This window comes from Saccopteryx leptura, chromosome 2 (assembly GCF_036850995.1).
Source record: "Saccopteryx leptura isolate mSacLep1 chromosome 2, mSacLep1_pri_phased_curated, whole genome shotgun sequence".
NCBI lineage: Eukaryota > Metazoa > Chordata > Mammalia > Chiroptera > Emballonuridae > Saccopteryx > Saccopteryx leptura.
The window spans coordinates 64,732,623-64,746,540 of record NC_089504.1 but is presented as its reverse complement, the minus strand read 5'-3'; the positions used below and the strand labels follow the sequence as shown (position 1 = coordinate 64,746,540).

Here is a 13,918-nt window from a genome sequence, read left to right as displayed (position 1 = left end):
CTTTGTCCCCTTCTATGGTCTTGCAATGCTATCAATCTTAATGCTAAAGTTCATTCTGAGGAAACCCCTCAATAACGCTGGAATTGGAAGATAGCAACGAGAGAGAGTAATAATGATACAGGGAAGCATGAATGATGGAAAGTAAACAAGCTTAGGCCCATGGCACCTAGAGTAGAAGACAGAGGTACAGAGGTAGACACCAGAGATAGTAAAATGGGACACTTAAAGTAAATGGAGAGAACCTTCAAATAACATGTCCTAAGGAATTAAGAATGATCTCTGCACAGAAAATATCACAACTATGTTGGGAGATTAGTACAGTATTAACATCATTCTAACTCACTAAACACTGATTAGAACTTCTGGCTATGGTTGTTGAGGATCACATTCATCAACACTGGTATTCTGGAATAGAACAACTCTTCAACTTATGTTTCTCATCATCTTTCACTAACATCCTTTAAGACATTTTCAGTATCACAAATGTTTGGTGATGACTTGTTATACTAAGGACTCTGGCAAATGGTAGTTGGGTTTCTGTGGGCCAGTATCTCTGGAATCCATATTTTACCTACAATGTTCCTTAGTACAAACTCTATTTTTTTTTCAAGTAGATGAAATTGTGGAGGAAATCTGGAGAACCAAGTCTGTAAACCATTGCCTTATGCAGAGACATAATGACACCCATAACACAATGCGAAAATTAGTTTGAAAATGTTACAAAATATATTCCATTACTTTTTCATTTTCTTTCTTTTTTTCTGAGAGAGACAGAGATAGAGAGACAGGGACAGACAGACAGGGAGAGAGATAAGATGCATCAATTCACAGATGCAGCACCTTAGTTGTTCATTGATTGTTTTCTCATATGTGCCTTCACGGTGGGGAGTGGGGGTAGACCTCCAGCCAAACCAGTGACCCCTTGCTCAAGCCAGCAATTAAGCCAATTTTGAGAAACTGCAAGCATGAATGTATTATGTGCCTATGAGCCCACATCTTTAAATATCATACACTACATGAACTATACAAAGAACATACGCACCTCTGAATAGTTTCTATGTGCCTTATCCAGAACTTTTAAAAGGACTTCTGTTTCATGCAGTTGACCATAGTCTCCCACTTCTCTTCTTACGCCTTTAAAAATTTTTGTAAAAGTGCCTTGGCCGAGGCTTTCATTCTTTAAAAGTAAGAAAGGAAAGAAAAGAATGAGTAAAAGATGGATAAAGATGTGGGAATTAGGAAATATGTTCAATGACAAAGTTAAAAAATTCATAAGCAAATATTTCCCTTACAAACTAAACCCAGATTTAAGACTCCAAATTAATCATATTTGCCTCCTTATATAGTAATAGAAGACAAGAAAACAAAGATTAGTGAATAAAATGTATTTTGGTTCCACCTAGTTCTTAAACCCCCTGAATTAGCTATAATTATCACTTATTTGCAGTGTCAATGTTTACTTACATTTATTTACGTGTGAATTTTTTTTTTTGTTTGTCTTTCCTAATATTGCAGTAGAAAGGCAATACAGTATGGTCTGCAGAGGCAGAATTTCTGACTTGTTCCTTACTACCTAATGCAAATGCAGCACACAGTGTGACCTTGTAAAGGCAATTTAATCTCTCTGTGCTGCATTTGACCTGTTTTCCTCATCAAAGGAATAGGAATAATACCTATTTTTCCAGAGATTGTTATGAACAATAAATGAATAAAAACATGAAAGCACTTAGTCTAGTCCATTACACACAGTTAATAATCAATTATTAGCTACTACTACTATTACTGGTATTTCTTACATACCCTTACAGAGTAATTATTGAAACCCAGAACTCTGAAACAGGGGTGCTTGTGTTCAAGTCGAAACGCTAATATTATTATTTTTATAATGTTAGGTTACCTGAAGCATCTTTGCTTTCCATTATTCACACGAGAATTCATGTCTTTACAATTCCTGATAATGTTATTTACTGTCCCTTTACGGAACCCAGACAGCAGTTGATCCTTCTCATTTTGCTCTTATGTCCCTTAATCTCTCTTTCATAATTTACATTTCTTTCTCCCTATCTGCTATATCTGAATAATTTTCAGGTCTATCTTCCAATTCACTAATTCTCTCTCTTCAACTATAAGTAATCTGATTTTTAATCTGTTTCTTTTGTTTTAATATCAAGTATATCTTTCATTTCTATATTTTCTCTAAATCTTTTTGGTCTTTTTAAATAATGTCTTGTTTTTTTCCTCATGTCTTCAACTCCTTTTATATCTTTAAAAATATGTATATATTTTATAATCTCTTTCTAAAAAGTTTGTTATATGAAGTACTTTTGATGTTTGTTGGTCTGCTGACTCTTGCTTACTCATAGATTATTTCGCTTTATATTTTAAATTTTTCAGTTAAAAGCCCAGGTTTGAAGTCGTTTCATCCGTAGAGTCCTGAGTGACCTAGCTTAATTGTATATTCTTCCAAAAAGATTTTGTTTCTGCTTCTGCCAAGCACCACAGAGTATTACTAGGGCAATATCACTTTTTATTTTAATTTATTAGCTTAGGATTTCTCAGATCATGCAGGTGGTATAAAGAAAACCAAACTCAAAAGCTTATGATTACAAATTCTCAGGAGAGACTTTTATTCATAAGAACCCAACTAAAAATAAAACAGACAATACTCCTCTTTGCCTTTCGCGAGTGGATAAATGTTTCACAATTCACATATTGTTTAATTGAGAATTATTTACTTGAAGTTCCTGGCTTTATTGGGAGATAGCCTCACTTTTAACTCCGGGTCCTATGTAGGCCTTAAGACTTGGCCCTGCTTTTAGATCTTAATTCCCTTGATTAGTGAGACTAATCTCAACCCCCAATACCATTCTGTAGCCAAAACATCAGCTCTTATGTACTTCTTTATTTTCAGTTTCTTCTTCATTTTTAATTCCTTGAATTTTCCTTACTTTATCCACAACTTGAGAATTAAGATATAGATCTTTTGCAGAAGATTTTTAAGTTTTTACTTAAGATTTAAAAATAAAAGTTTTAAATCCTGCAAAGAGAATACAATTCCCTTTTTTTTTTTTTTTCATTTTTCCGAAGCTGGAAACGGGGGAGGCAGTCAGACAGACTCCCGCATGCACCGGACCGGGATCCACTTGGCATGCCCACCAGGGGGCGATGCTCTGCCCCTCTGGGGCATCGCTCTGTTGCACCCAGAGCGAGCCATTCTAGTGCCTGAGGCAGAGGCCACAGAGCCATCCTCAGCGCCCGGGGCCATCTTTGCTCCAATGGAGCCTCAGCTGCGGGAGGGGAAGAGAGAGACAGAGAGGGAGGGGGAGGGGTGGAGAAGCAGATGGGCGCTTCTCCTGTGTGCCCTGGCCGGGAATCGAACCCGGGACTCCCACACGCCAGGCCAACGCTCTACCGCTGAGCCAACTGGCCAAGGCCCAATTCCCTTCTTTAAATCATTAATTTTACTAAATTCTAACTCGTTTGGTATAACATTTCCACAAGAAATAAAAATAAACCAATAAAATTTTAACAATATTGATTATAATAAAAATAGTTCCAAATGTCACCTGAATATAAGTGGGAAACAGTTGTTATTTTAAAAAGACAAGAAAGAAAATAATCAGCATCTGATGACTTACAAATATCAAGTCTTCATTTCTAATTTTGTGAAACACCATTTGGTTCACATTATTATGCCTCTGTAATGTTGGTGAGGTTGGTACATCAGAAATGCCATTGGTTCTGAAAACTAGAAGGTTTGATTTATCTGTAAAAGAAAAAAAAACAAATAATAAGAAATATATACAGTCAAAACACACTGAAAAGGGATAAAATAAAATGTGTTCTAAATATAAGAAATGCTTAACAACTTCTTACTATTTATTTTTTCCACAGAAAATTACTCTAGAAATTTATTCACTGAATTTTAATATATTCTAACCAGTTCTTTCAAATATTTAAAATTATAATCACTCCCTTAGCCAATATAATTTTCCAGGAATTATAACAATTTTTAATAATACTATTATTTCAAAAGATTTCCAACCTTACTATTTTCATTTTAGAAGTATAAAAATTACAATTCTGAAAGAGCATGAAAATTTTTACTTAGAACATATAAGAATTTGGTAGTGAGGTCTTTCTTTCATTTCAGCAAATAAGTAACTGGTTTATATCAAACAATTATTATTTTTAAATACCACTTTAAAAATTCAGAACTTCACATCATTTCTAGATAATCCGAACCAAATGGAAAAATCCTATTTGAGAATGTATGTATAAAAATGAGACAAAATTAATGTCTTTAAAGCTACATCTTTCATATTTCTTTTTAAGTCCATACACTGATGATATCACTCACTATATACAAAGGCCATGACCTAGCTTTTAAAAATAACTGGAAAGTTATTGTACCTTTTGGCTTTGGAGGACAGCATTTTGTAAACTGGAAAATTATATTGTCTGAGCGAACAGTTTCCATCTGGTAGCAATTCAAAAGATCTTTAAGATTACTGAAGTTCTTCTTAGTCCCACTGAGGTTGTATTCTTCATTCTCAGTTTTTGTAATTAAACAGTGCTTATATTCAATGACATTGTCTCGCTATATAAGTTTAATTATAAAGAGGAAGGAAAAATCACAATAGACATCATAGTGATTATTGTCACAAAATGAATTTCACAAGAATAACCAATAAAATAGTATTCACACATTTGAATCATGAGTCCTAATACAGCACCAGTTTAGGGTAACAAAGGTACTTGATTCCTAAAGAACAAATATACGTACTGCACAGCCTACAGATATGGCTTAATAACTGACTTCATTTAAAAAATAAAAGCAATTATAATGAACAATAATAATACTATCCTTAACAGCTTTCCATCATTTATAAGATAAAGTCTACAACTAATTTAATGTATAATAAAGCATTCCTTGAACAGGCTGTGCCTCCATCTCCAACTTCAACTTCTGCCACTCCCAACAGACAGTCTATGCTCTAGCTATAATAAGCGACTTAAACATTTTCAAGAAAAACTTTTCAAGTAAATGTCATGCTATTTCATGCCTTGATAACTGTACATGTTCTCTCTCTACCTATGAATGCACATCTTCTCCTTCTGATCAATGGGCTTTCATTCATTCCTAAAACTCAGTTCAAGTTCCACTTTCTGTGTGGTCCTCCCTATAACTCTCACCACATTCCACAAGCAAAGGTGATTACCCACTCCACTGTGCCATTACTGTATTTGTATAATCGTCTCCAATATGGTTATTTTAATATTTTTCAGTTTTCCAATGTTTATCTTATGTGCTATATTATGAACTTGGTCATTCATCTATTTTTTTGAGCTATTTTTTTTTAAATGAATTTTTATTAATGGTAATGGGATGACATTAATAAATCAGGGTACATATATTCAAAGAAAACATGTCTAGGTTATTTTGTCATTAGATTATGTTGCATACCCCTCGCCCAAAGTCAGATTGTCCTTCGCCATCCTCTATCTAGTTCTCTGTGCCCCTCCCCCTCCCCCTAACTCTCCCCCTGTCCTCCCTCCCCCCACCCCTGGTAACCACCACATTCTTGTCCATGTCTCTTAGTCTCATTTTTATGTTCCACCAATGTATGGAATCATGTAGTTCTTGTTTTTTTCTGATTTACTTATTTCACTCCTTATAATGTTATCAAGATCCCACCATTTTGCTGTAAATGATCTGATGTCATCATTTCTTATGGCTGAGTAGTATTCCATAGTGTATATGTGCCACATCTTCTTTATCCAGTCTTCTATTGAAGGGCTTTTTGGTTGTTTCCATGTCTTGGCCACTGTGAACAGTGCTGCAATGAACATGGGGCTACATGTGTCTTTACGTATCAATGTTTCTGAGGTTTTGGGGTATATACCCAGTAGAGGGATTGCTGGGTCATAAGGTAGTTCTATTTGCAGTTTTTTGAGGAACCACCATACTTTCCTCCATAATGGTTGTACTACTTTACAGTCCCACCAACAGTGAATGAGGGTTCCTTTTTCTCCACAGCCTCTCCAACATTTGTTATTACCCGTCTTGTTGATAATAGCTAATCTAACAGGGGTGAGGTGGTATCTCATTGTAGTTTTGATTTGCATTTCCCTAATAACTAATGAAGCTGAGCATCTTTTCATATATCTGTTGGCCATTTGTATCTCTTCCTGGGAGAAGTGTCTATTCATGTTTTGAGCTATTTTTTATAAGCATATTCAACCTACTTACAACTATTTATATAAACTCAACTAAAAACTTCAAGGTCAATCTCAGTTCCTTCCTACTCTAAAAGATCTTCCTTAAAAAGTGTAAGCATTTTTGTTATTGTCTATATTTACCTATGCCAAATAATTATGAAGCTCAATTTAGTACTTTTTTGGTACACTTCCTTATATTTTTCCAAAAGACCAATTTCTGGAAACAGGGCTATATATCATATACTCCCTAATACATAACAATATATTCATTTTGATTTGGTAATTGACTATAATAAACTGTTGTAATTTAAAAAATATTGTGAAATTAGGATAGAGTTTTTTACAATGCTGAAGTTATGGAGTAACTTACCTTCTGTTTTATAGACAATTAATCCACTACGTATGCTAAATATAAGATGGTTGTATTTTATAATCTTAAAATAACTGATACATAATAAAATCCTTACATTCTATTTTTAAAAACAAGATAAATTTTGGATGCTGACATAAAGTTTCTCAAGATTTATACCATGAAACTGCCTTATAAGTAATAGTATCTTTCTAGATAATTTTCGATAGTAAGCAATCTTAGAGAACATCCAAAATAATCTGTATTAACAGTGAGGTTTCATTGTAGTTTTATGCTTAAAATATACACTGTAGATCATTACTCTTTATATTGAAAAATCACTAGTTAAAAGCGCAATATTTCTTATTTCATTGTTACTGCCCTATGTCACTTTAATCTTTTAACCATTACTAGTAAAAGGAAAGTTTGCTTCCAATTTATTTTGTTCCATATATTTTGGTAAAGATTTCCATTTTTCTGAAAAGAGATTCTAAGAAACTTGATGTAATTTGACACACTTGTGACACCTAAACATCAAAAAATAAAATAAATTCACATAAAAAGACAGAAAAACATTATAAATCATTTTATACTTTTATACAAATCCTAGGAATTATATCTTCTTTATTACATACACAGAATTCCTCAGGTAAATTAAACATTATTATGCTGGTTATATTCAGAGCAGTAATTCAAAAGGACATAAGGTAAATAAACACAAAGGGGAAATTATATAGTCTAAAAAGAGATGTTATTATTAATTAATGTGACATACTAACCTCGACAGCAAAAGTCAAAAAATATTTATTAAACTCTTTAGGACTGCATCGAAGTACATAAAGTCCAGTCTGATTACCTGCTTTCTTCAGTTTACTTATGGCAAAATCCATTCTAAAGGTAAAGAAATAGTATGAATGATAACATAGCAAGCTATCAAATAAAGATGAAAAGTTAAACCTAAAACTCAGAAATTTTAGAAATCTCCTCTACTTTGTAAGTTTATCAATGACCTTACATAGAAAATTATTAAAAGTTCAAACTAACTCAAGGGGCAATTATATTGCTTTAAAAACAAATAAAAGGTATTACAGAACACACAAAATCATAAAGAACAACTCATTCATTTGAATTTTCTGCCTTCTGATTACAAACTTAGTATTTTAAAAACCATACTTACTCTCATAAAACTTCATTTAACTATAAAAACAATATATCATAAAACAGTATATCTCTTTTACCATATCAATTTCTAATATAAAAATATATGTGCATTATTTTAATATTTAATATAATACCAAAGTCTAGGAGAAAACCCATGGCAAGTAACAAAGACTACTGATTTTTAAAATTTGATATACATATATAGTATAGATATCCAATAAATTCAATAAAAAGGAAAAAAATCAAAATCAAAATAAATAAAATTTGATGTTTATAGAAACTGTACATCTTGAAAGAAAAGTCAAAATATAATCTACATGAAAGCAGAAATCATCTCTATTTCACTTATCACTATCTTATCACATTACCTAGGCAACTAAATATCAAACTTTACAGGTTAGAAATATTGCAGACTGGGATACAGGTGATAAATTATATCCTAAGTAATTCTAATTATTATTTCATCTAATTGTAAAACTTTTATTACAAAAAACTTCAGTTAAGATATTTTTTTCCTAAACTCCTAAGCTGATATATATATATATCAGTTGTGTAAAACATTCTTTGTAAATAACTCATTTACTTTTTATAAAATGTACTTCTAAAGTCTCCATTACTCACGAAATTGGGCCATGACAGTTGCTTTGTATATTTTCAAGCACCATTCGAGGTGCTACTTCTTTACAGAGGTAATGATGTGCATCTGCAGTTAATCTATAATATCCATCAATTAATGAAACAAAAGACAAAGCCTCTCTTAATGAACTAAGTTCAATTTCCTAAGCAAAAAACAAAAAAAGAAAAGAAAAAAGAAATAAGTGTCATTTAAAAAGTCAACTGCATGGCACATATTGAAAACCCTCTTTGCTCTATGTTATTAGATTAACTCTACTAGATTAATTTTCTTCCAAATTGCTCAAATGTCTTTTATGGTCCCATTTGAAGTACAATTCTTCTGTCTAATATTTAAGACCCTCTTGAATATGGGCTTATCATGCCTTTCCAGTTATAGTTCATGCTACATCCATAATTTCACTATATTTTCCAGTACCCCTTTTAGACAAATGTGCCAGTCATTTCAATTAGAAATCTACCTAATCTGATAGAAAAGTATTAATTAGAAATAATGACCATTTATTTTTACATATTATGTTATAAACTAAAATGTATATAGAATAAACTAAAATCATGTATAACTATGCTATGATTGTATCATACATACTTATGGAAACATATAATCAGTCTAAAATACAGCATCTTATTTAATGGGAAAACACTGAAGCAACTTCTCCTAAAATCATGAATAAGATAAGAAAGTAAATAAAAATACACTATGTAATAGTGTACTGTATTGTATTATACTAACATAATGAAGCCACAGAAAGCAAAAACAAATACAGAAATTGGAACAAGAAGTTGAAATATCTCTATTTGGAGATTATGTGATTATATACTTAGGAAACCCAAAAGAAAAGTATAAAATTACTACAACAGTAAGATCACTTATTAAGAAAGCAAGATGCAGAATCAATCTCTTTTACACATAAAAAATAGTCAATTAGGTCTTATAAAAGTATAAACTTAATAAAAAAACAATCATTTTTAGAAAAACTTCAAAACACTCCTGTGAGACAATTTTTTACTTGACTATATAGAAGATATAATACGTTCTTGAATAGGAAAACTTAACATCTTAAAAATGTAAAAATCTTCCCGGAATTAATTTCCTAATTTGTCACAATTCCATAAAAATACCAAAAGGCTCTGAAGGATGTGCCTAGAAAAACAAGGCAAATATGAGATTCAGAAAACCAAGAATCCAACTTAAGAGAAATAAAGAGAGACAGGAAGATAATTTCCATGAAATACTTGTCAAGCTTTCTCTAAACTAGGCCCTAGAGCACAGTGCAAGGTGCAGGGAATGAAAACACACGCGCACACACACACACACACACACACACACACACACACACACACAAAGAAAACACACACAAAAATATTACCCTTGCCTTCAAGACTCTCATAGTCTGATAGGGAGAACGTGCACACTATTAACCATATATATAAGGACTACCGGAAAGTTCTGTCCGTTTTTGGAATAAAACAAAATACAAATTTTTCTTACCGTCAATAAACTTTATTAAATAATATATTTCCACACCAATCCTATCTTCTGAATATGGTCAGAAATGGTTTGCTGAGCTGAATTAAGCCTTTCTGCCATCTCTGATGTTGTCAGAAAAGGATCTTGTTCCAACATGGTCTTAACACCATCGTCATCGATCAAAGATGGTCGCCCTGAACGTGGCTTATCAGAAAGGTCGAAATCACCTGTTTCGAATTTTTCAAACCATCTTCTGCATGTCCTATCAGAAACTGTACCTTCACCAAACACTTTCAATAAATTTCTACATGCTTCTCTAGCATTTCTTCCTTGTTGAAATTCATATACAATACAGTGGCATAAATGAACTTTATCAGTAGCCATGGGTACACTATCGCTTCACACATAAAACTAACGTGAATCAACTTTGTTTTAATTTGCTACGTCAGTATGTATACATTAAGTGATAAAAATAGAGAGGCACACATGCGCCAAATAAACATGTGCTTACATAAATTGTTGTGATAGAAACGGACAGAACTTTCCGGTAGACCTTATATATATGGTTAACCATATATATATATATGTATGTGGTTAATATATATATATATATATATATGCCCCCCTCCCCCAAAGTTAGAAGCTGGGAGGCAGTCAGACTCCTGCATGCACCCAACTGAGATCCACCAGGTATGCCCACCAGGGGGTGATGCTCTGCCCATCTGGGGCATAGCTCCATTGCTGCCGGAGCCATTCTAGCGCCTGAGGCAGAGGCCATGGAACCATTCTCAGCACTCGGGCCATCTTTGCTCCAATGGAGCCTTGGCTGCAGGAGGGGAAAAGAGAGATAGAGAGGAAGAGGAGGAGAAGCAGATGGGCACTTCTCCTATGTGCCCTGGCCAGGAATCGAACCTGGGACTTCCACATGCAGGGCTGACATTCTACCACTGAGCCAACCAGCCAGGGCCTTAATCATATTTTTAATCTAAGAGCAAAGCATGCTAACTAAAATGACTTACAAGTTATAATTTTGGTAATTTAAACAAGAAATGGCCAAAGAGGTACATACAGATACTTAAGTTAAATGAAAAAATAACATTAATATAACATTTAAGCCAAGAAGTTAATAAATACCTAAGTTAAAATAAGATAAAGCCAGATATATGATACTTAAGAGCAGAGTATAAAGGAATTCATTCCTTTCTTTTCAACTAAAATAAATAGGATTTTAGAAACTAAGGAAAGAGAAAGGGTTAAATCTTTTAGAATCAATCATGTCTTACAGCTTAGCAGGGCTGAGCTGGGACTGGTTTATACAGTGTGTCTCTAAAGTCATGGTACACTTTTGACAGGTCACAGGAAAGCAACAAAAGACGATAGAAATGTGAAATCTGCACCAAATATAAGAAAAACTCTCCCAGTTTCATACTTATTCAGTGCAGTTCGATGTGGGCTCACGCACAGAATTTTTAGGGCTCCTTAGGTAGCTATCCCGTATAGCCTCTACAGACTCATCACTGACTGATGGCCTACCAGTACCGGGTTTCTCCATCAAACTGCCAGTTTCCTTCAACTGCTTATCCCACTGAGTAATGTTATTCCTATGTGGTGGCGCTTCATTATAAACATGCCGATATTCACGTTGCACTTTGGTAACGGATTCGAATTTAGCGAGGCACAGAACACACTGAACTTTCCTCTGTACCATCCACATCTCGACTGGCATGGCCATGGGCTGCTCCGCTGTATACATGGTGTTACATCATCATCTGCGCTAACGCACATGCTGCCACATCATCCTACAGAAACTTGGAGAGTTTTCCTGTTATTTGGTGCAGATTTCATATTTCTATCGTCTTTTGTTGCTTTCCTGTGACCGGTCAAAAGTGCACCATGTCTTTATGGACACACTGTATTTTGTTATATAAATTCCCAGTAATACTGTTTTGGTTTCTTTCTCTCCTGTAATTAGACAGTGTGACTGGTATTATACAATTCTCTCTATTGGTTAAAAAAGATTACAGTCAGGAATAAGAACTATAGAGAGAACTTGCACAACCCAGATTGGAAGTAAAAGTAACTGGTGCTTTGCTAAATCATAAAAATGAGTTAAAAGATGATGTCAGAGTAATGGCGGCATGAAAGATACTCCTGATCTCTCCCCTTGAAATTTCAACAATTTGAACTATAATGCAGCAAAGAAACCCCAGTGGGCTCACTGGCGTGCTTGAAAGATCCACACACCAAATGAACTAAAGGTGGGACATTGAAAAGGAGGGCAGAAGATAAAATGCATTCCCTGTGGGATCTGGAGAGGAGACAAACCTGAAATGACTGGTTTTTTGTTTTTATTTTCTCTACTAGACTTTGGGGAGGAGGGAATCTCAGGCTGTCTGGATTTTGTCTGAGGGGTATGGAGAGGGGAACCTGGAATGACTGGGTCTTCTTCTTCTAGGAGATAAACCAAAGCAGCCAGAGCACGGGGTCAGGGCCAGTGTTCCCAAGCTCTACCTGCACACCACACTCAGCAGAGAGAGAAAAAACCAAAGTGTGGCTTCAGCCACCCAGGTCCCTCCTCCCTCACCTCATGGTACAAAGAGTGGCAGAGACAAACCCCAAAGGTAGCTCTCCAGAGCTACCCTCTCCGCTGAAGAACAGAAGTACTCTATTCTGGTCCCCCGGTCTGTTGAGACATGGGGAAGAGCACTGGGAAGTCTGAGATCACCATTGCTAGAGATAGAAAGTCAGAAAGACATAAAGCCCTCACAACACGCCCAACCCATGACCGTGATTGCGGCCCTGCTTACATCATTGAGACAGCAACATAAGTAGTGCAGGACAGCCTACGAACTTCACAGTGTAAAAACTTGTAACATAGTGAACCTACTGGAAGAAGACTCTCAAAACTGAAATTTCTTTTTTCTTTTTTTCCTTCTTATTCTTTTTTCTCTTTTTCTCTTCTGAATTTCATTATCTTTAATTTTTATATTTTTAAATGTAATTTCTTATGGCTGCTTGGTTTTTTATTTTGTTTGTTCATTCTGATCATTTTTTCTGTGGTTGTCATATCATAATTTTTTAAATGTTTATATTTTTTATTGTTTTGAACTTTTCATTTAAAAAAATTTTTTTTGTTAGGGTTCTCTTTTTTTGACAGAAACAGGGACAGACAGACAGGAAGAGAGAGAGATGAGAAGCATCAATTCTTCGTTACAGCTCCTTAGTTGTTCAGTGATTGCTTTCTCATATTTGCCTTAACTGGGGGCTACAGTAGAGCAAGTGACCCTTTGCCCAAGACAGTGACCTTGCACTTCAAGCCAGCGACTTTTGGACTCAAGTCAGCAACCATGGGGTCATGTCTATGATCCCACGCTCAAGCCGAATGAGCCCGAGCTCAAGCTGGTAACCTTGGGGTTTCGAACCTGGGTGCTTTATATCCCAGTCCAAAGCTCTATCCACTGTGCCACTGCCTGGTCAGGCATTAGGATTGTTAACATTACCACTCTCAAATGCCATCAAAGAAGAAGAAATTGAATACCATGGCTACACAAGACAGAGACGTATTTCAGTAAAAAGATGAGAAATATTTTTTAAAAAATCTCAATCACATGGAAACCTTGGAGTTAAATGAAAAATAATTCAAAACTGAAGTTCTGAAAATACTCAGAGATGTGAGAAAACACCAGTATGCAACTTAATGACCTCAGGAAACAAATTAATGACTAAACGAATACTTCACCAAGGAGATGGAAACTTGAAAATCCGAGATGAAGAACCAATAAGTGAACTGAAGACTGAGGTCGTAAGTTCAGCTAAGAGAACACACCAGATAGAGAAAATAATCACTGACATCAGAGACAAGCAAAAGGAGACATATTCACAAATTTAAAAAACTGAGAGCTCTACAAGAATTGTCTGACTCAATCAGAAAGAGCAATATAAGAAGAATGAAGCCTGACAAGGCAGTTGCACAGTGTATAGATCATCGGACTGGGACACAGAGGAACCAGGTTCGAAACCCCGAGGTCGCTGGCTCACCAGCTTGAACCCAAGGCTGCTGGTTTGAACAAGGGGTCACTCGG

At 34.7% G+C, this 13,918-nt stretch overlaps 1 protein-coding gene across 3 annotated transcripts in view; it reads right to left on the bottom strand.

Annotated features, from left to right (window-relative positions):
• JAK2 (Janus kinase 2) overlaps positions 1–13,918 on the bottom strand; it is a 128,212-nt gene that overhangs the window by 29,395 nt on the left and 84,899 nt on the right. For all 3 annotated transcript variants that reach the window (XM_066368098.1, XM_066368099.1, XM_066368096.1), the window contains exons 9-13: positions 8,354–8,511; positions 7,351–7,462; positions 4,414–4,600; positions 3,639–3,766; positions 1,043–1,177 (exon numbers count right to left, since the gene is read on the bottom strand). In XM_066368098.1, the coding sequence (XP_066224195.1) occupies positions 1,043–1,177; positions 3,639–3,766; positions 4,414–4,600; positions 7,351–7,462; positions 8,354–8,511 (720 nt within the window). The remainder of the gene's footprint in view (positions 1–1,042; positions 1,178–3,638; positions 3,767–4,413; positions 4,601–7,350; positions 7,463–8,353; positions 8,512–13,918) is intronic.